We start from the raw sequence: 27078 nt of genomic DNA, 5'->3' as shown, positions 1-27078 counted from the left end.
GACTTTCCAGGGTCACAGGGGAAAAGGGACCAAGGAGGTGAGAACGGTGCCCAGGAAGAGGGCAGGCAGCGGTGGCTCTGATAGGCAACTCTGGTGGGTGTGGATGGAGGTGCCTGCGGTGCTCTTGGAGGGTGTCCCCCCGCAAGCCCCAGTATGAAAGCAGCCTGCAGCCACCCCTCCACACGCACCATTCTTCCCTTTGCCCCGTGAACGCTGCTCGGTGCTTCTGAAGCATTCTTACATAGCACACGTGTGCACACACATACACAGTGTGCAAAACCTGGGGATGTGATGCAAGGTCTGCAGTCACACAGCTGGCCCTGCCGTGCTGCACTGCAGACCCGGGGTATGATCGCTGGGAGGGTAGGTGGGGGACTTGAGATGCCTTTCTCCTGTTCTTGCAGCTTTCTGAAAAGCTACAAACATTTCAAACTAAAAGGTTTATTAAAAAACTCTGGGCTCCGAGGGCCGGGGATTTAGCTCAGTGGTTTCACCGCCTGCTGCACAAGTGCAAGGACCCGAGTTCGATCCCCAGTACCAAAAGGAAAAAAAAAACAAACCTCTGGGCTCTGGAAGTGAAAGAGCAGACTGATCACAGTGACTTCACTCCTCTTCTCATGAGGAACTGAGACTCAGTCAGCTCAGCTCCCACTTCTCCGTCAGGCTCTGTCCGTCCGGAGTACGTTCATTTCCATACCTGCTCCTCTCCCTACCCCGACTCCCATGCTGCCTCTCTTCCCGCCTGTCTCTCCTGGCGCTGACCCCATTCCTTGACCTCCAGGACCCTGTCTCAGGCCTCCTCCCTCACCTCCTGCCAGGCAGTGGAAGTAACCAGAAACTGGTATTTCCAATCGATTGCAGAGGCCTGTTCTGGGCCCTGCCACGCTGGGCACCAGGGCTTCCTCTAGGGGTCCTCCCTGGGCCAACACTGCCTGTCATTCCAACAAACGTTCAAAATCTTTAAAAAGCAGCAGATCTGATGTCACTGTGCTTGGAAAAAAGTCCTATGGTGTCTTTTTATCTTGCTCATTGGGACTTGCTGCGATCACCTGCCCATGTGCAGGCACCGTATGTCACTTCTCACAAAAATCAATTTTACAGAATTACCCAATAGAAGGTAAGCACTAAATAAATAGTGTTGCTTGCAACTGCTCACTTCAAAGAAAGCACTACCAGGAGCAGTGAAAGGAACCAACATGCACATGTTCATACTTCTTTTCTGTTTTAATTTTTCACTTTCAGCTTCATTTTATTTCCACTCAGAGGAACGAGAGGAGAAATGTATAATACAAGACATTCCAAGTGAAACACTGATCACAGGTAGGTAAGATGCGCCTTGTCAAAGGACAAATGCAGATGCTGTTTTACGGTATTATGCTAATCTCCTGAAGTCAGTATTATTCGGCAGTGAACATGATGCTGCGTGGTCATTTCTTGGCAGTTTATCAAGTTAGGCCAAGCCAACGTGAAAACAGCCTTACGAGTGAGTGACTTGTATATTTATAAAGCAGGAGGGTCGGCTTTAGCTTAAGCGGCTACTTCCTCACGCCGGACGGACTTTCCATATACAGCAGGAAGCCTGGCGTGGGCCACAGAATCCAAGCTTGATTTGTGGTTCTGGGCATTAGTTTTCTTTAAGCAAAAGAATATCTGATGCCATCGAGCACATGAATTGTGGCTTAACACTGAAAACACATGTGAGATGTTCAGACCAGAGCGTCCACATAGCCAGGGGAATGTCTGCACATTTCCTGTGCTACAAGCACACCCCACAGATGAGCTCCGTGCACCTCTCAGAAAGAAACAAACTCCCAGCAATTTCAGAATGGTGTGAAAAATCTAGTAAGATACCTAACATTCAAGCCACAATCAACATCAGGTTATCTATCTTCTTTAATGAAAGAAGACCAGCAGCAGCTCTATCTGGAGGTATTCTTCCTAAGATCTGATCGCACGTTTTTATATCCCGTTCAACCTAACAGTGAGTAGTGCTGAATTCTCCTTTCAGCTCATCTTGGCCATTGCGTTTCAGTATTCTGTTTCAGAGAGTAATGGCCCAGCCTGCAATAAATGCAGGAAGCAGGGGGCAGAGAGAGCACAGCACGGGGTGGCATTTCAGGTGAGGAGAACGGCCAGGACAGACGTGGTGGGCACTGAGTGGCAGCCTGCCCTGCTCTCCCAGTCACTGCGGGAGAAGCCTGAGACCTTGAAGTCTCAGTGAGATTTCTGGAACCAGACCCCAGCCCTGCCACCCAGCTCCAGGTGTGAGCCCCATTACCAATCTGCTTCTTCAGGTTATGTGGAGAGTTAATCTTTGTAAGGCTTCTAGAACCTGGCCCACACACAGAGCAGGGAATGTTGGCTGCCTTGGTGAACCGTCAGTGCGCTGACCATTTTCCTAGGAACTCGTGGACTTCCCAGCCTGCATCTCAAGGGGCCACAGCTGGAGTCCCTGATCCCTTGGAGGCACTCAAGGCGGGAAGCCCAGTGCTGCTAGACAGTGCCTGCTACAGTCTGGGCCCTCTGGGGCTGGTGCCTCATCCTGAGTCGAGTCTCTCAGTCCTTGCCTTCTTGGACACCACTGTACGCCTGCTCCTCCCTGGCCTGTGCTGCAGGTCTTTCTCAGTTCCCGCTCTGCAGGGTCCCTGGCACCCTCCCCCACCCAGGTGTGTAGGCTTAGAAGGCAGAAACTATACAATAAACTTGGAACCATAGCAGGTCACAAATTTTAGTTTTTCTTTAAGAGCACAGCGAGGCCTTGAAATCCCAAGAACTACAGACTCCAGACTAGGGAACCATCTTGTGGGTCTGAAAGGAGCCACTATGCTGCCCGGCCTCTGCCCCTGGCCCGGGGCAACTCTGCACCTTTCCTGCTGGGCAGTGATGCCTGCCATCTATAGGGCAAGACCAATGGTCCCACTGCTCCATCCCCTCGCCGTTGCTCCACCATCTGGGTCACCTGGAAGACCCCATACAGTGAGGGCAGTGGCTCATCCCAGGTTCCTCTCCAGGCTCATGTGCCCATGCCACCCATGTCCACTCTGGGGGAGAGCACAGCAACAAAATGTCTGGCTGGGTTCAGGCTGAGCTGGAGACAGGGGCTCAGAGAGGAGGACAGGACAGGCAGGCAGCAGCGAAAGGGTGCAATCCAAGAGAGAAGAGGAATTACCTGCTGACTGGGACCCAGGCAGGTGCACCCGGACGGCAGCTGTGTGCAGGCCCAGAGAACAGGCTGTGGAGACAGGCAGAAGAGTGGGGGGCCCTGGAAAAAATGGGGGACACAGAAGAACAGAGGGTTATTATTCAATATGGAAAACAGGACACATCATAGGAAAGCGTATAAAGGGAGAAAGAAAACTGAACTTCTCAACCCAACTACACAAAAAATTGCAGTGAGTCACAGTACAAATATGATACAAATGATAGTGAGAACAATTTTCCTCAGGTCAGAGAGGCCCGAGAGGTATGCAGCAAGGGTCACGGGGACTGGGGCAAGGGGACATCCTGGGGCTTGTGGGGACTGCGCAGGAGGGCATCCCAGGTCTCTTTGCTGGTTCCTTGCCACTCACTAATGTGGTCACTGCTCTGTGCTGACACGGACACCAGTTTAAAGGCACTGAAGACAGACTAGGTGTGCCCACTCTGCCCACCTCTATACTCTCATAGCCCTCTGCAGCCCAGTGTGTGGGCAAATGAGTGCTTTTGAACAGAACTGCATTGACGGGTTACAGAATTAACACCATAGTTTTTTTGTCTTTGTGGGTTTTTTTGGTACCGGGGATCGAACTTGGGTCCTTGCGCTTGCGAGGCAGGTGGCAGAACCATTGAGCTAAATCCCCAGCCCTAACACCATAGTAGTTGAGACTTCTGACCATGCTGAGATGAATCCACTAGCTGGTGTTTAATTTTAAGCGTGCCTGGATGTGCAGTCCCTAACTTCTTGGCTTGGCTGAGGATTGTGACACATGCTCCCTCCTAAGTTCATGTCTGTAACCTATGATCCTGCATCCTACTGGAAAGGAGTGGCAGCCATCTGGCACATCCTGCTCTCTGTGAAGCTGTGCGCCCGTCCTTCTAGGTGCTCACAGCAGTCTGGCTTCACCCAAAACTGGGCTCCAGCTCCCCTGAGCACTGGAATCACCTCCAATCCACGTCCATCTGTTCTCCCTTCTAAAGACCGCCTTCCTCCCTCTCCTCTGCCCACTGCTCTTCTCTAACACCTGCCCACCAAGCCATCGTTCTAGACGCTAGGAATTTAAAACTTCATGATGCTTCTACTCTTGTGGAGAGAAAAAGACTAAACAGAAGTATAGAGCATCATGCCTGCAAGTGTGGTGAGAAGGCCACAGCGAGAAGCAGACAGGGAGCTGCCAGCCTGGACGCAGGAGGACTCCCCCTGGTGCTGTACGGTGGCATGGTCGGTGACTCAGCTGTTTCTTCACTCTGCCCTGGGGCTATCACCTGCCGTGCAGCAGCAGGCACCTGGTGTGTCCCAGAGTTGCCACAGGTGCTCCCCAAGGCCAGTTCCCACCCTGCTGGACCCTCTCTGACTTGTTCACTTGGCCTCTGAGTACCTCTCTGTCAAAGCCTCCTAGAGAAATGGGTGTGACCAACCCCTCCCTAAAAGGAAGGGACAGCGCCTGAGACGCAGAGGCTTGAGCTCCAGTTCCCACCAGAAGCCAAGGAGGCAGCACAGGGCTTGAGCACCAGCCAAGGGCCCCACTGGGACAGGAAGTCCTTGCTCTGGGAACCTGCCTAAGACTCCTAAGCCAGGCACCTTCTGGACATTTGATTGTGTCTGTCTTAGCTCCACTTATGAATGTTTCTTAACAGTGAACTACAGGGCGCTGAGTGACAAATGAGATAAACAGCTGGGCTGGTGAGACTGGGGAAAATTAGACAAACAAGGAGATAAACCTTGCCGTGGCTACTGTAAACCTTACCACTCCTGCCTGGTGAGTTTCAAACCACTTACTCACTGGTCCTGGGAGGTTTTTTTTTTTTCAAGACAAGTCCCTTATCAAAGGCAGGGACTGGTAGAAAGGGAGAAGTGCCATGGGGCATACATCAGAATGTGGAGACTGTTTAGTAAGAGAACACTTAGAACTCAAAACCAATCAGCAAACAATTCTGCTCCTAGATGGTCCCTTTGAAAGTGTCCCCTGATATGACTCACGCAGTGTGTCAAAGGACTGATGGCTTTGGTCTCTGTGTGTCTGAGCATAAGTCTTAGTAAGAGGAGGAGACAGGAGGGGAGAAAGCTCCAAGTTAATTGGGTGTTATCTATCATTCAACATCCAGTGGGGCAACAGACCCCACCTCAGTGTCCTCGCTGAAGCAGAGCCTGAGCCAATGATTCAAGTTCCAGAAGGGAAGGGAGAAGCTGCAGGGTAGCTTCAGGTTAACTGCAGAGCCATCCTGAGCTTAGGAGCATAGGGTAACTACAGTCTTATGCTCCAGCAACCCAAAAGATGTGAAAGCAAAGTCTCAGATAATTTGATGCCAGTGGTCATAGCAGCATTCATTATTCACAATAGCCAAACTGTGGAAATAATCTGTGTCCATCAACAAATGAATGGATAAACAAAATTCAACTGCTTCTACTTAGTGATCAGAAGTGACAAATAAATAAACATCAATGTGAAGGTAAAGATATTCACCACCTCTACACTGGAAATGACAACCTAGTAATGGGAGGGGTGTCCCAGGTTCAAGAATAGAAGAGCAAGCAAAAATCGAACAGCTGTGTCCCAGGAGAGACGGCCTCTACCACCAGGGAATGGATGAGAAGTTACTGGAGTCCACTGGTCACTGGGGAAACACAAGCCAAGCCCACTGAGATGCTGCTGCACACCCATCCAATGCCACAGCGAGGAGGACAGGAAACGTGTGCAAGCTCTGACACACCGCTGGGCCTGGACAGGTACTCCCGTTCTGAGATCTACCAAAGTTCAAAATGGGCACACCATGGGGCAAGAGAACACAGGAAATGTGTGCAAGTGTTACCCGAAAGAGTCTCCACAACGGCACTATTTACAGTACCCCAAGCTAGGCACAGCTCCAGTGCCCACCCATGGACAAATGTAAAGAAGTCATCTATTCCAAGAATGAACTATTAAACAGCAATGACAATAAAAGATCCAAGCCTACATGCAACAATCCGGATGAAGCTCACAGGCACAATGCTGGTTTTAAAAAGCCAGACATAAAGTACATATATTTATGTAAAATACCAAATCAGACAAAAATAATCTGCCTTTGAGTTGGTGGAGGGTTGCCTTTGCCGGGGGGTTAGTGAGTGACCAGTGGTGTGAGCCTCCGGGATGTTCCAGCCAGAGTGTTTTGGTTTGCAATAATGTGCAGGCTCTATGTTGATGATCTTCCCTCAACAACTTACTCCTCGATTCAGTCTCGGGAGGGCTCTAGGGAAACATACCCTTCCAGGACCCAGAACACCCAAGAAAAATCAGTAGATTCACAACACTCTGGAAAGCAACTGTTTTCCATGTGCAGGTGCCTGTCATCAGTTAATCAGAACACCTGGGTACAGCCAGGTGCCAGCAGCACAAATGGTCCCAGGAGACCCCAACATAAAGCAAAAACCTCAGGAGCCACCAGACAAGACTCTTTCCTCCCAAGTGACAGAGGGAATTTACAGGCCCTTTTCCCTTGGCCTGGAAGTTCAGTTGAAATGCCACTGGTCATCCTGGAAGTCCTTAAGCTACTTCCAGGACAGGCAAGGCAGTGAGATCAATGAGAAAGTGGGCCCAGGTCCTGAAGGCTGGAGGGTATATTCATAAATTTGGATATCATCCTAAGAGCAATGCGGAGCCACTGAAAGTTCTTAAGTAAATACAGTACCTCCCCTGTCACTTGCCTTGATGAGCCTTACATAGAAAGGGTTAGTTATTGTGGTTAGCACATTCTGGGTCATCACTTGGGCCCAGCAATGTTCTCAGGGCTGTATTTTAACTTGTATCTCCATAACTACCCTACAAAATAGAGCAGAGCTACTGTCCCCTGCTTACTTCTGAGAGATCTCACACACTTGCCCAAGACCGCACGGCCTCATGTGTTGGAGTCAGGAGTCAACCAGACCATGGGCTCTGAGCCACCATGTGGAAGGAAGGTCCATTATGACCCATTCATCTGTCAGTCAGTGGGGCACCACTCCTGTAGGCCATACTCTACTCAGCAGTGGGCAAGGGTACTGGATCTTTCTCACCAACAGACCTCTATTTAGGTTATAGATCAATGTTTAGGATGTGGAAAAATGATCACAAAAATTAGGGGAAAAAACCAAGATAAATTACAATCTTATTTTTTTAGTAAAATATATAATATGTACTTGCAGTAAAAAGGCTAGAATAATGTCAAATGTCCAGAATTTGTAGGGGAGATTTTGCTTTCTACAATTCTCACAATGAATGCTCTTATTTCTCTAATACCAACCCAAGTGATCCACAGTTCCAGCCTCAAAGACTCTTTTTTTCTTGTTTTGTTTTGTTTTTGGTACCGGGGATCAAACGCGGGACCCTGTGCTTGCGAGGCAGGTGGCAGAATCACTGAGCTAAATCCTCGGCCCTGAAAGACTCTTAATCTGGAGCAAATGGGACACCAACTCACAGGGAAGGGCAGACTGCCGTGTCTGTTCAGGAGGCCAGAAGAGACGCATTCCAGTGGCCTGGGAGAAGGGGACACTCACCTCCCACAGTACCGAACATGGCCTGGCATGGGCAGCCTCCCTGAGTCCACCACACTGAGAACCCAGGAAGAGGAGATGTGGCCAGCTAGCTTGTGGGACTGGTTCAGCACACACGTCACAATGCCAGGCCTGTAGCATGAGTGTGGTGCCATTTGTGGTAGCCATGTTCTTAATTTGGGATTCAGCCCTGCTGAAGTGTAAAGTATCCATGCTCTGCCACTTACCCAGATTTTAGGTAAGTAATTTAGCCTCTCCAGGCCTCAGGCTCCTCATCCATTAAACTGTATTCTAGCTACTTTACAGGATGTAGCATTAAGTGGGATAATGGATAGGAAAATACTTAATACATTCAAAGCTCTGCAGTAGTGTGCAGATTTATCAAGTGCTTACCACAGAGCTTACAATGTTCTAAGCTCTGCATTAAGTGGTATACAAATATTAATTTGTTTGCATTTCATAACCTAAGAGACATATACCATTACCATTTTGGCTTTCCCAATGGGGAAACTGAGGCTCAGGGCAGTCCAGTGTCTCACTCATGATGGCACACCTAGTAAGCTGCAGCTCTTTCCTGTCACACGCAGGGACCATGCAGTGAGAAGTGTGACAAGGCGCCTTGCCCTGTGGGTGTGGGGTTCTGTGGGATGTTTGTTACCAGGTTCTTTGACTCATACCATCTTTTTTTGTTTTGGTACCGGCGATCGAACTCCGGTCCTTGCGGTTGCGCAGCAGCGGCAAAACCACTGAGCTAAATGCCCGGCCCCTACTCATACCATCTTGACCTCGCTCCTACCTTGCTCTGCAGTAAGCAATGCTTCTCTTCTGCCATCTGCTGGCAGCTCAGAACATGACAGGGAGGGCCAGGGTGTGGCGGCATGTACTTAAGGCTAGAGGATCAGGCAAAACAAGCAGAAGTGACCCTCTTCTGTTCTGACAACTCAAGGCAGAACCATGAACATTTTGAAATGGCCCAATTGGCACTCAATCGAAATCCTTTATTGAACATGTACTGTGGGACTCATTTCCATTTATTCCACAAATATTTATTGAGCCTCCACCGTGGAGGCAAATGCTGCCTTAGGTCAGGCCTCAAAGATTCAGAGGGATGAAATGCCCCTTGCTCTGCAGTACCTCAGAGTGTGGTCAAGAGGCCTGGTTTGAACCTGGTGTGCTGACAAGAATGCTCTGCATGGACAAGCCTACAGTTAGCAAGAGTGGATCCTAGAAAAATAAGGGGGTGGCCACTAACAGAACGGAGTCACCCCAACGAGAGGGAGACAGAAAGAATTGCAGGAGGGCCCCGACACTTGGTAGTGGAAAATGGAGACCCTTCGTTTCCATGAGGCAAGACAACCATCTTGGGTAGGGCTGTGCTGCAAGAGACCTGGGAGGAAAGACACGGCATAAGCTGTTCTAGAGAATGAGGAACAGGGCAGATGTCCAGTGGTTGATGCAAGCAACGTGTCCACTTGCTGTGAGCTTTCTCCAGGAGACTGCCACTGCTTCTGCCAAGGTGTCTGGTCCCCTTCAGGACTCTGCCACTGGAGCAGCTGAATGTCCCATGTCCCGTGTGCACCTGAAAGAAGTGTGTGTCCTGCTGCTGTTGGGACAATGTCCTCCAAATGTCAGGCAGGTCCCGTTGACAATGATCTCTGATCCTTCCACATTCTTTTTGGTACTGGGGATCGAACTCAGGACCTTGCACTTATGAGGTAGGCACGGCATCACTGAGCTAAATCCCCAGCCAGCTTCCATATTCTTGCTGATCTTGTCTAGTACTGAGAGAGGATGCTGAAGCACCAACTATGTGGATATGTCTGTGTCTCCTTCAGGTTCTCTCTTTTACCTATGTGTTCTGAAGCTCTGTTATTTGATGCATTTAGCACAGTTATGTCTACTTTATCATTATGTAACAGCTCTCGTTGTCCCTGGAGATTTTCTTTGCTCTGAAGTCTGCTTTATCTGGTATTTACATGGTCACGCAAGCTTTTTGAAAATTCATGTCAGAATGGCATATCTCTTTTCATCATCTTATTTATTTATTTATTTGTACCAGGGATCGAACTCAGGACTTCATCATTTTATTTTTAATGTGCCTATAGCATTATACTCAGGGTAATTTTCTTGTGGACTACCTAACTGGGTCATTTAAAAATCACTTGGAGGGCCGGGGATTTAGCTCAGTGGTGCCACCGCCTGCCGCACAAGCACAAGGTCGAGTTTGATCCCCAGTACCAAAAAAACAAAAACAAAACAAAAATCATTTGGACAATCTTTAATCCGTTTAGATCATTACATATAATAGTGAGTTCAAGATTTAAGTCTGTCATTTTATTATTTATTTTCTTTTGTCCTCTATTCTTTTCTTTTTTAAATTTTATTTTATTGGTGCATTTTAGGTATACAATATAATGACATTCATCATTGGAAATTTTCACCTTTACATAATCTCTCTTGGTTCTTATTTTTCCCCCTTTCCCTGCCCTCCCTTCAACCCCTCCATCCCTCCTTATTTACAAAGACTTTGTTTCCATTTTTTCATATTAATTCCATTCCCTTCTTTCTTTTCCCCTTTCTCTTTTTTTGTTACAGTTTTCATTTCTTCCCTCCTTGTGGGTCACTTGAACATTTTATAATATTCTGTTCTGCTTTATCTGTAATGTTTTTTAACTACATCTCGTTCTGTAGTTTTGTTAGAAGTTGCCCAAGGGATTACCACACACATACTCATCAGTCTACAAGCATCGATAGTTTGCCATTTTAAGAGAACCACAGAGGGCCAGAGATGTAGCTCAGTGGCACCGTGCGTTCCTGGCAAGCATAAGGTCCTGAGTTCGAACTGTGTAGCAAAAAAAAAAAAAAGAAAAGAAAAAGAAAGAGAAGCATAGAAACCTTAACCCCCAATCTTCATAGTCCTCTTAAATATTATCTTTACACTGAAAAGCACATCAGAAAATGTAGCAAGTTTGGTCTGCGTATCAGTCAGTGCTTACTAGAGAAACAGGTTTAATGCAAGGTATACAAATATATAAGAATTTACAAAGACCGGCTTACAATGGCCATCTAGAGTCAGGTGTGGAAGAGAGCCAAAGGTCTTTCTGTGTCCTGGAGATTGGAAGGATACAGCCGAAGGCCTGGAGCTCACTGTAGTGTCCTGTGCATGTCTGTATCAGGAGGCCAAAGGGTCAGCACTGGAAGCCGGATGACATCCAAGGTGAAGGCAAAGACTGGAGCCCCTCTGAAAAAATGGAAGCCAGCCTTCCCTGTTCCCCTTTCATTCCATTCTGGCAACAGTCCTCCCCCAGATGGGTCTTGCACGCCCAGAACTAGGCTGAAGCAATCTAGTCGGGTGTTTCTTACTCAAATTGACACAATCACGTAACTGTCAGTTTGTAACTGCCATTTTTAAACTGTCAGTTTTTTAAATGGAGAGTAGTCCATTATACATTTCCCCAGATATCTACCATACTGATGTCCCAAGTTTCCTTTCCATTCGAAGGCCTTCCATTTCCCTTCTTTTACAGCAGGTGTTCTCATGACAGATTCTTATTTTTCCTTGATCTAAGAATATTTCACCTGCATTCTCAAGGATATCTTTTGTTAGACATACAATTGCTTGGCAATTGCTTCATCTCAGCAGCTGAAGGGTGTTGTGTCTGCTGGCACCCTTGTCTTTGGGGATAAATCTGGTATCGTTCATTATTGTTGCTGCCCTAGCTATCATGCATTATTTCTCTCCTGCTATTTTCTAGATTTTTTTCTTACTCGTTAGTTTTGAAAATTTGATGGTGATGTATGAGAGAATGGATTGGGGAAGGGATCCTGTTTTGGGTAAGCTGTGCTTCATAAATGTTTAGATTTATATCTTTTACCAAATTTGGGGAGTTTGCAGCCATTATTTCCTTCTATGTATTATTTTAGCCCTTCATTCTTTCTTCTGTCCTCTGGACTCCATAAATTCTAGACCTTTGATTATTGTTCCATATGTCCAGGAGACTCTTTAAAATCTTTTTTCTCCTCTACGGTCCATATTGGATTATTTCCATTATCTACTGTTTTTGCGGGGAGGGCTGAGACAGGGTCTTGCTATGTAGCTCAGGCTGGCCTCAAACTCACAGCAATCCTCCTGCCTCAGCCTCTTGAGTGCAGGGACTACAGGCCTGTGCCACTGTGCCCAGCTATTTCCATTTATCTGTTTAAAGTTCAGTGACTCTTTTCTCTGTCTTCTGTTTTTTTTTTGTTTTGTTTTGTTTCATTTTGTTTTTACTGGGTCCACTCATTGAGATTATTTTTCAAATTTTTTTAAATATTCTATTTTTCCTGTCCTAATGTGTCTGTCTTGTTCTTTTTTATATCTTCATTTCTGCTGAGTTTATTCTCCCATTTATTTCAAGAGTGTTTATACTACTGATTGAAGCATTTTTATGACAGCTGCTTTAAATTGTTGGATAATTCCAACAACAATGTCATCTTGCTGCTGGTGTATTGGCTGTCATTCTCATTCAAGTTGAGATTTTGTTGGTTCTTGGAATCATGAGCAATTACATATTGTATCCTGGACATTCTGAGTATCATTATGACTCTGGTTCCTCTTTAATTATATTCTACTTTAGTGTGAAGTCACTCCATGTAGATTCAAAACACACATTCTAGTGTTAATTTAGTTTTCTGAGACTTTGCACTACTATTCTGGTCTGCCCCTCTAGTGTGCTGCCTAGAGCACAATTTGAAATATGACCAGTAATCTACCTACGACTGGATTCTTGAGTTTCTGTTGTATTGATTCTAGCCAGTTTGACTCATGTGCTGCTTAAAGATGCACCCAGGACCTTCATACACAGGTTTGCTCTTTTTCTGAAGCTCTCTCCTCTCTGTAGTCTTCCCCAGTTCTCTGGTGCAGAGGAAAGGTACTGACTACATTGACTCTCACGTAATGCAAGGTGGGGACGTGGCTAGGTTCCACTCCAGTCTCTATCACTGAAGCTTCCAGTAGGGAAGAGTCCACTTTCTTTCAGGGTGTTTGTCCTTCACAGCATCCTATTCCTTTGATTTGATACATCAGGGTCTCTCTCTTTCCTCTCTTGTGTGCAGCTGCAGGTTACACATTGTTCTGGTGTCCAGACCAGTTGTGTATTGAATCCTACAGTCTTTAGCCAGCCGACCTTCTTTTCTCCACCTTTCAGAGTCTTTAGATAGTTGCCTCACATATTTTTTTTCCCTTAAATTCTTTATTAGTACATTTTAGGTATACAATGCGTTTACATTTATCACTGGGTGCTTGTACCTGTACACGATGTAGCTTGGTTCTTATTTTTTTCCCCATTTCCTGTCCGCCCTTCACCCCCTCCACCCTTTCCTATTTACAAAGACTTAGTTTCCATTTGTTTTCTTTTCTCATAATTTTTCCTTTCCCTTCTTTCCTTTCCCCTTCCCCTCCCACCACCTCTACCCCTTTGGACCTTTTCTTCCTATTTAAAATTATCAATTATTGATTTTAATCATTTTCATCCTTATTTACACTTTCAGTTTCTCACACTAGAGAAACTATTCGGTATTTACACATGTGTGTCCTATTTATTTCACTTAAGAGTATGGCCTCAATATGCATCCACTTAGCTATAAATGTCTCTAGTTTCTCATTCTTTATGCCTTAGTACTCCATTTTATAAAAACCCCACATCTTCTTTATCCAGTTTCCAGTTGATGGGCACTTGGGCTGTTTCCAAGCTTTAGCTCTTACAAACTGTGCCACTCTAAACATGGGTGCACATATATTGCTGTGGTATGATTCTTTTAATTCTTTTGGGAAGATACCCAGCAGTGGAATAGCTGGGTCAAATGGGACCTTGAGTCCTAGTTCTTTGAGGTATCTCCGTATGGATTTCCACAGTGGTTGAGCCAGCCTGCACTCCCACCAACAATGGAGAAGGGTTCCTTTCTCCCCACACCCCCGCCAGCATTTGTTATTGTTTGATTTCTTGGTAGCAGCCATTCTTTCTGGGGTGAGGTGAAATCTCAGTGTTGTTTTCATCTGCATCACTCGAGTGACCAGTGATGTTGAACATTTTTTCATATATTTATTTGCTGTTTTTACTTCGTCTGAGAAATGTCTGTTCATTTCAGATGCCCATTTTTGAATTGGGTTTTTGAATTTGGGGGGTCTGATTTTTTTCAGTTCTTTATATATTCTAGATAGTCCTTTGTCTAAGGTACAGCTGCTAAAATATTTTTCCCACATTGTAGGTTGTCTCTTAGCTCTGTTGCTGGTTTCTCTGGCAGTTCAGAAGCTTTTTAATAAGATGAGATCCCAGTTGTTGATTCTTTCTGCTGGTTCCCGTGCTACTGAGGTTTTGTTCACAAAGTCTTTTCCTATGCCAATGTCTTCAAGAGTTCTACCTAACTTATCTTCCAGCAAGTTTAGTGTTTCTGTCTTAATATTTAGATCTTTAATGCACTTCGATCTTAGTTTAGTGCATGGTGATAGGTATGGGTCTAGTTTTAATCTTTGGCAGGTTGAAATCCAGTTTTTTCCAGTACCATTTATTAAATAGGCTATCTTTCCTCCAATGAGGGCGGTTGGCTCCTTTGTCAAAGATGAGGTGGCTGAGTATGTCTGGAGTTGTTTCTGCATCTTCTAATCTATTCCACTGATCCTCAGGTCTGTTTGCCAGTACCATGCTGTTGTTATCACAGTAACTTTGTAGTATAGTTTCAAGTTGGGGATTGTGATACCCCCTGCCATGTCTCTGTTGCCTAGAATTGCTTTTGCTATTCTAGGTCTCTTCTTGTTCCAAATGAATTTTTGGATTGTTTTCTCTAGTTCTGTGAAGTATATTGTTGGAATTTCAATTGGCATTGCATTAAATCTATATAGCAGTTTTGGAAGTATGCCCATTTTCACTATATTTGTTCTTCCTATCCAGGAGCAAGGGATGTCTTTCCATTTTCTTATATCCTCTTTGATCACTTTTTTTCAGAGAGCTGTAGTTTACAGTGTAGAGGTCTTTTGCTTCCTTTGTTAGATTGATTCCTAGATATTTCCATTTTTTGGATGCTATTGTAAAAGGAATTGTTTCCCTAATTTCTCTCTCAGTGAGTCTGTTTTTTGTGTATAAGAAGGCTATTGTTTTCTGAGTGTTGACCCTATATCCAGCTATTCTACTGAATCTGTCAATTAAGTCTAGAAGTCATTTGGCCCAGTTTTTTGGGTCTTCTATGTAAAGTATCATGTCATCAGCAAATAATGACAGTTTAACTTCGTCCTTGCCTATCTTTATTCCTTTTATTTCTTTCTCTTTTCTAATTGCTGTGCCTAATGTTTCCAGAACTATATTGAACAGGAGTGGTTGCCTCACATATTTTGTGCATGTTTTCAGTTGTAACCAGCAGGAGGGATAGGATGGGATGGGTCCATTCCATCTTGTCAAGAACCACTGATATGTTTAAAGAGCTTCTTGGAGTGCTCTGAAAAGCACTGAAATGCGCTATATGTACAGTCCACAAACTCATGGTTGGGGCAGGTAAGCCAGTACTATTTAAAAATAGCACGGACTGAAGCCACTGCAAAACACAGGCAGGGACTGAGATGCTCACACCCTTCCCATCCCAGGAAATGCGCCTTTTAAGTGTCTCCAAAGAGGACTTCATCTCCCAGGGGCTGCCCTTCATGGTCAGCATCCATGGTCAAGTTTCCTTCTCACTCCCTGTCAGGGACTCATCCCCCTCTTGACTTCCAGGGGCCCTGCAGGAAGGCCTCAGGGAGTATTGAAGTTAAAGCTGCAGGCTTTGCAGTCAGACTGGCTCAGTTCTAATTCTGCTTCTACACTATAGCATCTGTGTGAGTTTGGGCTGTGACTTCACCTCTTTGAGACCTGCTTTCTGAACTGTAAAATAGGGACAGTAATGGTGAATCCAACACGTTTTTACAACCTCCACCACTATCACTTTGACTACAATGACTCATTGCTTTCCCCCCGTAATTTTTCTTCCTTTCTCTGCACAACTGGGAATAAAGATGTTTTTTTAAAAGCACATTGTTTCACTCCTCTACCATTTCCCCAAGTCCTTACAACGAACTTGTGGTCCTTCATGACCTGGCCCTGCCACCTCTCAACCTTGTTCTGTACCTCTCTCTGTTAACCTCACTCTGTTCCTTGAATGCTCTGAAGTTCTGCTGCCCCCAGGACCTTTGCATATACTCCTGATTATAATAATCTCTACCCAGATGGAGGCAGCATAATGTGTTGCTGAGAGAGAAGGCATTTGATTTATAAAAAGCAGTGTATGTAGATATATTTATAATCTTTATACTTATGTGTTATAAATATATTTAAAATTGTGTGTATATATGTATCACATTTAATACTAATTATGTACCAAACTATTCCAAGTGAGGAATTTACACATTTACAAATTTTCATGACATCAACCCTCTGAAGGTAGATACTATTTTTATATGATGAAACTAAAGCACAGAAAAATTTACTTATCCACAGTCATGCAGTTAGCAAGTACTAGTCAGGATTCAAATCCAGGCAGCACACTGCCTTTCCCCTCACCCTTGTGAATATATATATATATATTTTTTTCACTCTTCCATTCCTCAGGTCTTTCCACAGATGTCAAGGAGCCTTGTCTGACTTCCCCTCCCAGGGACTTGCTTTTTCTTAGTGCACTTAACACCTTCCACATCATATATTTATTTGCTTTTTCTCTGTATCTGTCTGTTTGAAAGCTCCATGGAACCAAGGACACTGCCTATTTTGTCATCTCTGTCCTCAGTCCAGAACAATGTTCTGTGGAAGGTGGACATTACATACTTGTCAAATTTCTGGGTGAATAAATGGATGGTTTCCTCCGAACACATTTTAAAGAATTAAATGAGATGATCCATGTTAGATACTTAGTATAGTACCTGGAATATAAAGACTCAGCGCATGTTGCTATTTTTTTCTTCTCACCAGACCTGTCAAGGGTCTAAAGCAGAGTTAAGCTGTGTGGTAGCTACCACTTAGTGAAGGAAGAAAGCTGAAGGCTGTCAGTGTGAATCCTCAGGAGGAGTCTCTGGAGGCAATCAAAGGATCCAACACAACTGTACCATGTCTCCAGAAGGAATTTTGCTGGAAGTGTATGGAAGCAAGATAGTAAAGGCAGGAAAACTACTAGGGGATGTTGGAGCAGTCCAGGAAGTATGTGTCTCAATCTTGGCCTACATGGAGTTTACATTATAGGTGGAAATCTTTCATATGCTTCAACAGTCCTCAGAACTCTGAGATATTTTTCTTACTAGGGAACTGAGGCTGTGTAGTGAAGCAGCTCATCAAGTCCCCTAGTCAGCAAGACTCAGAACTGGACCAAGACCTCCAGTCGTCCTCTGTGTTCCAATATCCTACTTTTTAGGAAATCTGATCACAAGAAAGCTATTCAAACTAACAGTATTTAGTGATGTAAACAAATTGAGAAAGATAAATGTAAGTTAGCTGTAATTGCCTATTACTCTTTTCCACATTTTACAATAAATTTATTATATTTTTGAAATAGGGACTTTCAAGATACAGCAGTGGGACCTAGACAGACATGATTTTCTTGAAGCTGCTCCTGGTTTGGGAATGTTTGTGACTATTACATCGTATATGGAGGAGGTAAACAATCTTTTATATTTTATTACTAAACTTTTCATCCCCTAATAGCCCCTGCCTCCCCACCAGATTTAGAAGTTCTATGTAAGCACTAGTTAACAAGGATGTATGATTTTCTCCATAGAACTGGCTAAAGGTATGACACACAGATGTAGGAAGTGCCTGCCCTCAAAGAGTCCATAGCCTCAGTGGGGAACAGAGACGATGTCGGCACACTAAGGTTAAGAGGAATTCAGTGGAGGCCCCACATTGGTCCTCTGGAGTCTCGCCAATGTAAAGGGCCAGATGACCACCCCCTCTGCTTCTGTTCTGGAAGAGCCTTCCTCAAGTAATGCAGCAGCCTCTGGATCTGTCTGACCAGACAGACCTCCCCTCCCTGGAGGTCAGTGCAGGAGAAAAGTTGGCCTGGTCATGTGGAAGAATGTGGGTCTCAGAGTCAGAGCCAAGTTCAAGGCAGGCAGTCACCAAAGTGACAACCCTGGGCAGGTCATCTGACTGTGTTGGCCCCCAGTGCTCGCTCTCATCTGTGCAGCGGACGTAACAGAGACCTCCACTCCAGAGCTGTGCTGTGTTTTGCACTGTTCAGTCTATCCGCTTGTACTCAGTTGTCCTGGAAATGTGCAGAGGGGTAGAAGGAGGGTGGTGGACTGAAGCCTTGTGGAACAGGCCAGGCCTCTAACTCACCGGGAGAGGATACTCGATGTAGTCAGGGCAAAGTCCTACTCTCACGACAACTGAGTGATCGTCGGCCAACCTCAGACTAGACCTTTTGACAGCCCTACTCCTGTGGAGCCTGGGAGCTGGGCCACAGGTCCAGTCCCGCAGGGCTGTGGGGCACAGGACTCTTCTGTTTTAACTCGCCTCTCGGCACACTTGGTGTCTCATGGACAAGAGGTCCACTGGGACCACCTTTGTAGCTTCAGTCACCTGTCAAGACAGCTACTTTTTCCTTCCTACTCTCCCATCACCTGTGCTTCTTGCAAATCCAATTCTCTCCTCTTCTTTCTCAATCATCTTTAATGACCAATATGAAAATGTCTCTGAAGCTTATTAAATCTAGCGTTAAAATTTTAGCTGTTTTAAGAACTGTTAGATTAAAACCTCGGCCATTATTTTTAAAAGACAGAGATTCATTCTTTAAAATATACAACTTCTTCCAGGTGTGGTGGGACATGCCTGTAACACCAGCACTCTGGGAGGCTGAGGCAGAAGAATCCCAAGTTCAAGACCCACTTGCGAGACCCTATCTCAAAATACGAATGGCTGGGGATGTAGCTCAGTGCAGAGGCCCTGGGTTCAATCACCAGCCCTGAAAAAAACATTACTGGACCAGGACCAGTGACATGTACCTGTAGCAGGAAGCCGAGGCAGGATCACGTGAACGCACTTTTAGTTAAGGCCAGCCTGGACAACAAAGTAACAGCATGTCTCTTAAGTAATTAAGTAAATTCACAGCTGCCTGAAACAATATCTCCTTTTAGAAGGGAGGAGAAACACTTTCGTTCACTCCGTAAACATTCAGCATACATGTTATGGGATTGATATACCCTAAGTGTCTTGTTGGCCTAAGAGAAACAAAATTCTTGGCCACGGGCCTTGAGATGATCAGGAACAGCTCTCATTTCAACACTGATTACATCCCAAGAGCCCCAGCTAAGTTTCCTCCTAGTACCCCACACGTACTCTGTTTCTGCTTGGGCCAGTGTGTTCAGAGCATAGGTTACTCTCTGTCACTGGCCCTGATCATACATGCATATGGGAATTACCTAGCGGGGGTGGTCAGGGCCGACAGTAACAACAGCTGCAAGCCACACACATCTCTACATTTCTGTATTCTTTTTTCCATTTCCAGTGTTTGGTATGTGAAATTCTGGTTCTGAATGACTTACAAAATGGTATACTATCAACATGTGGTAATACTGAGATTTAAACTCAGTTGTGCTTTCTTCCAATACATCAAGCTAATAAGCCTTCAAAAAGGTTTGCTGAACTGAATATTCACGGGAACAAGACTATGCAGTGCTTGAATACAAAAGTCTTGGAAATGCAGTTTACTTGGTAATGACTAGTCACTGAATACTTCTTTAGGGAAGAGTTCTTTGCTATTCATACAAAAAAGGAAATAAATTATAAAACCTGACCCTTGGCTGTAGTCTTATTTGACAAACTTTCTCTTTCAATGGCCTATTAAAAGAAATTAAGTACAAGATTCTTTATTTTCTTCAAATAAAAACTGAAAAGATATTTTAAAAATATTTTAACTTTCTATATATGTAATATATATCTCTTTTCAAGATGATTTAAGATTTTGCCTTTTAGAGCAGTTTTAGGTTCACAGCAAAACTGAGCAGGAAGCACAATACAGAGAAAGTCCCTGTCCTGACACACACAGAAGTCCATTACCATCAGTAATCCCGGTGTGCTACAACTGATGGTCTACACTGACATGTCACTACCACTTGAGCCCAGAGATCCCACTGCATTTGGCATTGTACACTTCACGGGTCTACACAAGTGTGTGATGATGTGTACCCACTGCTGTACACTGACACGGCGTAGTTTCACTACCCTAAAAATGTTCTGTGCTGCACCTCTTTATCCTTTCCTCTCCTCACTCACTGGCAACCACTGATCCTTTTATTGTCTCCATAGTTTTGCCTTTTTCAGATTTCTATGCTGCCACGCGTTTGGAATCAGTGTGCATCCTTTCTAGGCTCTTTTGCAGTCTTTTCAGCGTCTCTCACCTAATATTTGTTTAAGGTTCCTCCGGGTCTTTTCATGGCTGGACAGCTCATTTCTTTCTAGTGCTGAATAATATCCTATTGTCAGGATGTGCCACAGGTTTTACACTCACCAATAAAAGGACATTTGGCTGCTTCCAAGTTTGGGTAATTATGAATAAAGGTGCTGTAAACATCTGTATGTAGGTTTCACTGTGGACCTATGTTTTCATATTATTTGGACAAATGCCAAGGAATGTGACTGCTGGATCATGTGGCAAGCGTATGCTCAGTTTAAAAAAATGCCACCTGCCTTCCCTAGTGACTGTACCACTGCGTTCTTACCAGCCGTGAATCAGAGTTCCTACTGCTCCACATCCTTGCCAGCACTTGGTGGTTTTCAATGTTTTTAATGTTGGCCATCTAACAGGTGTAGAGTGGTATCTTGTTTCAATTTGCATTTCCCTAATGACATATGGTGTTGGACATCTTTTCATATGCTTATTTTCTATCTGTATGTCTTCTTTGGTGACTGTTTAGATATTTGACCATTTTAAAATTGGGTTGTTTATTGCTGAATTGTAAGAGCTCTTTGTATATTTCAGATAAGAATCCTTTATCAGATATGTCTTCCACAAATGTTTCCCCAAAGTCTGTGGCTTATCTTTTTGTTCTCTTAATATTATCTTCTGCAGAGCACTAGCTTTTCCCTTTTTGAGTCTACCATATCAATCTTTCTTGGGTCATGCCTTTGGTGTTGTTTGTTTTTTCATACCGGGGATAGAACTTGGGTCCTTGCGCTTTCGAGGCAGGTGGCGGAACCACTGAGCTAAATCCCCGGCCCTTGCCTTTGGTGTTATACCTAACAAATCATTACTAAATCCAAGGCCATCTAGAATTTCTCCTGTTAATTTTTAGTTTTATTGTTTTGCATTTTACATTTAGGTCTATGATCTATTTTGACTTAATCCTTATGACAGGCATAAAGCCCATGTCTAGATTGATTGGTTTTTTGCATGTGGATGTTCAGTTGTTCCAGTATTGTGTTTTGAAAAGACTATCTTTTCTCCATTGCATTGTTTCTTTGTCAAAGACCAGTTAACTGTGTCTATGTGGTTCTGTTTCTGTCCCAATAATCCATTTGTCTATACTTTTATTAATACCACAGTGTTGTGATTACTGTAGCTTTACAGTAAGTCCTAAAGTGTAAGTCACTCCTTTCATCCAGTTCCTGTCCCTCAACATTGTGTTATTTTTGTGAGTCTTTTGCCTTTGCATATAAACACTAAAACCAGCTTGTCAATTCAGTGGTATACCTCGTAGTCCCAGGACTGAGTAGTCTGAGGTGGGAGGATCACTTGAGCCCAGGAGTTTGAGACCAGCCTGGGCAAAATAGTGACTCTTTAAAAAAAAAAAAAAAGCTTTAAAAAAAGGTATTCTGCTTCTAAGAAAGTGTAGAGAACTGGAATAACTTCTCCCTTAAATGTTTGGTAGAGTTCACTAGTGAATCCATCTGTACCTGGTGCTTTCTGTTTCAGAAGATTATTCGCTCTTAATTCAACTTCTTTGATTCTTTAAACTTTGTACAAATTTTAGCAGACTGTGTCTTTCCCGAAGTTCATCCATGTCATCTACATTATCAAATCAGTGGGTGCAGACTTGTTCACAGCATTTCTTATCTTGAAGTGTCCATGGGATCTATAAGATGTCCTGTCCTTAGTTTCCGATATTAGAAATTTGGGTCCTCTTTTTTCCCTTATTTTAGCTAGAGGGCTACTGGTTTTATTGATCTTTTCAAAAAACTAGTTCTTAGTTTAATTTCTCTCTATTCCTGTCTGTAACCTGTGACAGTAAGCCAGATTGTCAACGTGATTGCTCGCCCAGGGGATCCAGGGTGTGTCTGGCTGAGTCACTGGAGAGTGACCCTGGATGCTGGGTCTGGTCACTGGCCCCTCCTCTCTGGCACCGCTCCCTTCTCTGCTTCCCAGCCAGCGCGAAGTGAGTACCTTTGCTGCACAGGCCCTCTCACCATGCTGTGTTTGCACTGGAGCCACCTGACCATGGACTGAGACTTTTGAAATCTTGACCAAACTACTCTCCTCCTTTAAGCTGCAAGTGTTGGGTGCTTGGTCCCAGCAACTGGAAAGCTGATCAATACATAATATCATTGATTTCTGCCCTAATTTTTATTTTTCTTCTGCTTACTTTGCATTTATTTTCCTCTTCTTTTTCTAGTTTCCTAAGATGGAAACTTGGATCATTAACTTTAGATCTTTATTCCTTTCTAATATGTGTTCAATATTTTAAATTTCCCCTTAGTCCCTGTGTCATGGTTTGGGTCTAGATGTCCCGCCAAAGCCTCATGTGGTCACAGGAAATTTCAAATCCAAACCATAACAGTTGGCTTTCCTTAAACTTAATCTTCTACTGAAAGGTATTAAAATTACTTCAAGCCAGGGATTTAGCTCAGTGGCACCACGCCTGCCTTGCAAGCGTAAGGTCCTGAGTTTGATCCCCAGTACGCCCCCCCAAAATAAAAAATAAAATAGTTACTTCAAAAATACAATTTTCCTATTACAAATGCCACAATGTTATATTTTTACATATAACTTTGTCTACATGTGGATATGTACAGAATAAATTTCTATAGGTAGAGTTGCTGGATCCATGATGATATTCATCGTAATTTTTAATACATATTGCCTAATTCCTCTCTAAAGTACCTGTTCAATTTACAATTCAGTTTTACTTGGAGAATGTTTATTTCTCCACACTACCACAATACCTTTGGGGGGGGGGCTGGGGGTTGAACCCAGACCTTCACACATAGTAGGCAAATTGCTCTACCGCTAAGCTACACTCCAAGCCCTTCTTTAAATTTTTTATTTTGAGATAGGCTCTCACTAAGATGCCCAGGTTGGCCTCAAACTTGCAATCCTCCTGCTTAATCCTTCCTAATGGCTGGGATTACAGGCATATGCCACTGTAACCTGATACCCCTGATTACTATTAAATCTTTACCAATCTGGCAGTAAACAAGAGATGTCTTACTCTAGTTTGAATTTTTTTATTGCTTAAATGCTGAATATCTTTCATGTTTATTAGCCATTTAACTTCTTCTTTGGGAACTGCATAATTTTAATAGATTTATAGGAGGAAGATTTTTAAGAATATAGAGAATAATAAGCTTAAACTATGGAAATCCTCTATCCTAGGTATTATTCTCAAAGTTATTTGGCTCACAAGGGACATTCTATTTTACTTCATATTCACCTGGAGAACATATCATTTGTTTAGAGTCTAATTCTACAAGGCTTATGTCATTTGGTGGGAGTCGGCTGGTGAGTATACACCTCTTATGTCCTTGCTGATGAACACAGCATCACATTATTCAAGCATGACATTGGTATGCAGGACCATTACACACAGACTGGCTAGAAATTTACTGATGTCCTGGGCCCAGTACTCAATGCAGTAACCAAAGAGGGAGCTGGGGGGCTTGGAAGGCATTCAAAGGAGAGCCACGAGGTTGATTAAAGGGTTTGAAACATAAGAGCTATGAGGGAAGGTTAAAAGAACTGTGATTATTCAGGCTTGAAAACAAGTGAAGGCTGAAGAGTGAATTAATAATGGAATTCTAACAAAACACTTACACAATAAATGGTGGTTGGCTGTTTTCTAAGTGTTTTGAGAATAGACGAAGAGAATTTGTATTTTAGCACAAGAAATTCAGTTATATATAAAGAAAAGTTCCCTGATCACATAAATCAAATTTTCTCAGTACCAAAGGCATTTGTCTGCTACTAAATTTGATGTTCAGAAAGGTATAAATATACTTTCAGGTCAATAGGTTACTATTCACTGCATTATTATTACAAGAAAGACTACAGAGTAGAACAGATAACAGAGTAGTCCAAGAGGGGGAAAAGGGGGGAGCACAAAGATGAAGTGGTGTTCTACTCATGAAAAGGGGGAAGAAGGGAAAGGGGAGGGAGGGAAATGGAAAGACATAAAGACTGGCAAAGCAAGGCAGAAATGTGGACCTGTTTCTAAAATATGCCATTTCTTCCTTTCTACTGCTTGTACAGCGTATCCACTTAGATATTCGAGTTGGAGAACATGACCTTGATGCAGCAATTGCTCAGGCAAAGGACAAAGTTAATGAAGTTACCTTCAAGCTTGAACATCTAATTGAACAAATTGAGCAAATACTCAAAGAACAAAACTATCAAAGGGTCAGTCTGCCTATTCAGCTTATTTTATCTCTTCCTGCCAGGAACACATTTCCAAACACAAAGCCTCTAGACTAAGGAAAGAATAAACTGCCTGTTCCTGGGTCTTTTCAGGCTAGAACTGAGAGGCTATGCAAAGAGTAGGGAGGGAGCAATCTTTCTCCCTGTCTGCTGGACCAAGGGCCCCTCTGGGGAAGGGAACTGCAGCCGGTTCACTCTTTATCCCCACACTGAGTAAGGCGCCAGCAGCAAAGGGTGGGAGCTTATAGAATGAACAAATGAACGCCTCCAAACACCCTCCATATATTTGAAGAGCCTCAAGTACGCCCACTTTCTAGATCATAATTTTGTTTTTGGAGTCACTGTGTTCAGTGGACACTGGTCAGACAGGGGCTCCGATCTGCTCTACCACATAGTAATTTTGTGTCATCTTTAAGCCTCAATTTCTTTATCTGGAAAATAAGGTAAGTACAAGTATGATAATTACATAAGGCAAGTAAGTTCTTGACATAGTGCCCAGCATAAGGGACTCAAATGATGAAAATCTATCTCCGCTGGGTAGGTAATGTTGCTTTGCCTGATGGCTGCAAATAATGTGTATAAAGTAACATCAAATTACTGATATTTTACACTGAAATATAAATATGTTCTATGAGATTGCTTTTTACTCTTTCATACTTAGCTAAACACAGGTTAGCTAAGTTAGCTGATTTTGGCTGAGACTGCACTTTGGCAAAAGACACAAATTTGGTAATATTAAGTATTAAGTAAGTAACCTTACTCTCAGAATCACACATTAAGCCAGACTAGACGGTGCACATCTGTAATCTCTGCCACTCCAGAGGCTCAGGCAGGAGGATGGCAAGTTTGAGACCAGCCTTGGCAATTTAGCAAGGCCACATCACAAGATAAAAAAGTTTTAAAAGGGCCAGGGATGTAGTTCAGTGGTAAAGTGCTTGCCTAAAGCTCAAAGCTCTGGGTTCATCTCTAGTACCACAAAAAAAGTGCACATTTAGTACTGTAAGCAACTAAATCCATCTATTTCTCTTCTGCATAGGACCGAGAAGAAAACTTTCGGACGACCAGTGAAGATACAAATGGCAATGTTTTATGGTGGGCTTTAGCACAAACGTTCATCTTTATTTCAGTTGGAATTTTCCAAATGAAATACCTTAAAGATTTCTTCATAGCTAAAAAACTTGTTTAGAATATTATCAATAGAGACAAATAATTTGCATAATGTTTGAATAAACCAAAATAAATGCACAAATGTGCATCACTTTTATGATTTTGAAATATCAGAGGTTGAAATTAATGTTATAGAGTTGCAACACTGATAAAATGTTACATCAAAAATGTAGTTTCTGGGCTGGGCGTGGTGGGCACAATCCTAGCACTCAGTAGGCTGAGGCAGGAGGATTGTGGTGAGCTCAAGGCCAGCCTGAACTACACAGCAAGACCCTGTCTCAAAGCAAACAGGCTGGGGATTTAGCTCAGTGGTTCTGCCACCTGCCTCAAAAAGCACAAGGTCCCAAGTTCAATCCCCGGAACCAAAAAAAAAGAAGGCACTCAAAGACTTTGGGCCGGGGGTTTAGCTTAGTGGTTCTGCCACCTGCCTCGCAAGCACAAGAACCTGAGTTTGATCCCTAGTACCAAAAAAAAAAAAATGTCAAAGCAAACAAAAAATGTAGTTTCTGAATTTGATAAAATGAGCACATTGTATTTCAAACCTGATATAAATCAGTGCTGTGCAACAGAAATAAAATATGAGCCACATATGAAATTTTAAGTTCTCTCATCACTGCATTAAAAAGGATTTTAAAGAAAGGTAAGATGAACCCTAGTAGCATATATTTAACTCAATACATCAAAATACCGTCATTTTAAAATGTACTCAATATAAAGTTCCTCATGAGATATTTTAACATTCGTTCTTCCTGTCTTGGAGACCAGGGCTGTAGGTTACTCACAGTTTGGTCCGGTTTGGACCGCTGTGTTTCAAGGGTGCAGTGTCCTCGGGAGGTCACAGCCATAGCTCTGCAGGGAGCGAGTGCATGCACTCCTGAGGGCGTCCACCAAGGATCATCACCTGAACCTAATTCCCTGGAAGAAAGTACCTCTACTCTACCAGTCCTTGCAGACTGTCTGGTGCCATGGAGGAGATCTGGCATCTTATGAGAGGGATAAATGGTATTTCGAAAGCAACCGTGTGTGTGTGTGTGTGTGTGTGTGTGTGTGTTTGTACGTGCATGATGTTGGGATCCAGCCCAGGGCTACACATGTGTTAGGCAAGCGCTCTAACACCGAGCTTCATTCCCAGCCCTTTAACTTTCACATCTGAAATAATTATAACCTTAATGGAAGCTGCAGATGTGAAGCCCTCCCGACATGTTATTTGTGCTCAGGAAGCAGCCTGGCAGAGGCTAAGCCCTTTCCCACGCCACCGTGGGGGCCGCAGGGCCCCTGCCTCGCCCTGCTCGCCGCAGTCCTTCCACAGGACTCCGACTCCGCGGATCCCGCTGTCGCCACTCACCACCTACCTTCCCCGCGCAGGGTCGCAGGGACGGAGGCCCGCCCGCCCAGGTCCTCTGCCCATCTCGCGTGCCCACCGGGCGCCACCTGGGCCTGACAGGACAGCTGTCCCACAGGCGAAGGTGAGGACTGATGGGGTAGAACGCCCAGTGCCAGGTCCTCCGGCGGACGCCTGCCCCTGCAGCCTTGTGGGCAGGGACGTTGAGCTCCATTTTCATCAGTGGGTTTTGGCGGGATGCCTCAATGCGGAC

The 27078-nt window shown here is 44.1% G+C and overlaps 1 protein-coding gene and 1 long non-coding RNA gene across 3 annotated transcripts in view; one reads left to right on the top strand and one right to left on the bottom strand.

Moving 5' to 3' along the window:
* The window catches only part of LOC110349715 (uncharacterized), a 28800-nt gene extending 17409 nt beyond the window's left edge, over positions 1-11391 (bottom strand). Inside the window, exons 1-2 of one of the 2 annotated variants that reach the window (XR_015441236.1) lie at positions 10760-11391; positions 3170-3262 (exon numbers count right to left, since the gene is read on the bottom strand). This is a non-coding gene — a long non-coding RNA (uncharacterized LOC110349715). The remainder of the gene's footprint in view (positions 1-3169; positions 3263-10759) is intronic. The other variant, XR_002395915.2, reaches the window with a different exon arrangement.
* Positions 1129-26148, top strand: LOC101723343 (transmembrane emp24 domain-containing protein 11-like). The gene is made up of 5 exons (XM_004847454.3): positions 1129-1320; positions 17246-17346; positions 23279-23404; positions 24152-24298; positions 25353-26148. The coding sequence occupies exons 1-5, from the start codon at positions 1197-1199 to the stop codon at positions 25500-25502; spliced, it is 648 nt and encodes a 215-aa protein (XP_004847511.1). The 5' UTR covers positions 1129-1196; the 3' UTR covers positions 25503-26148.
* The last annotated feature ends 930 nt before the right edge of the window (positions 26149-27078 follow it).

Source organism: Heterocephalus glaber, unplaced genomic scaffold (genome assembly GCF_053883595.1).
Source record: "Heterocephalus glaber isolate CG9 unplaced genomic scaffold, H.glaber_assembly_v1.0 deba00001509, whole genome shotgun sequence".
Taxonomy (NCBI): Eukaryota; Metazoa; Chordata; class Mammalia; order Rodentia; family Bathyergidae; genus Heterocephalus; species Heterocephalus glaber.
The sequence above is the reverse complement of the archived record's forward strand: the minus strand, read 5'-3'. Positions and strand labels throughout refer to the sequence as shown.

Excerpts from the sequence above, each read along its gene's own strand:
- LOC101723343 (XM_004847454.3), top strand. The coding sequence starts at position 1,197 with ATGCACATGTTCATACTTCTTTTCTGTTTTAATTTTTCACTTTCAGCT. Across the intron at positions 17,347-23,278 it reads TTACATCGTATATGGAGGAG|GTATTATTCTCAAAGTTATT; the intron begins GTAAACAATCTT and ends CCTCTATCCTAG. Across the intron at positions 23,405-24,151 it reads CATTTGGTGGGAGTCGGCTG|CGTATCCACTTAGATATTCG; the intron begins GTGAGTATACAC and ends CTGCTTGTACAG.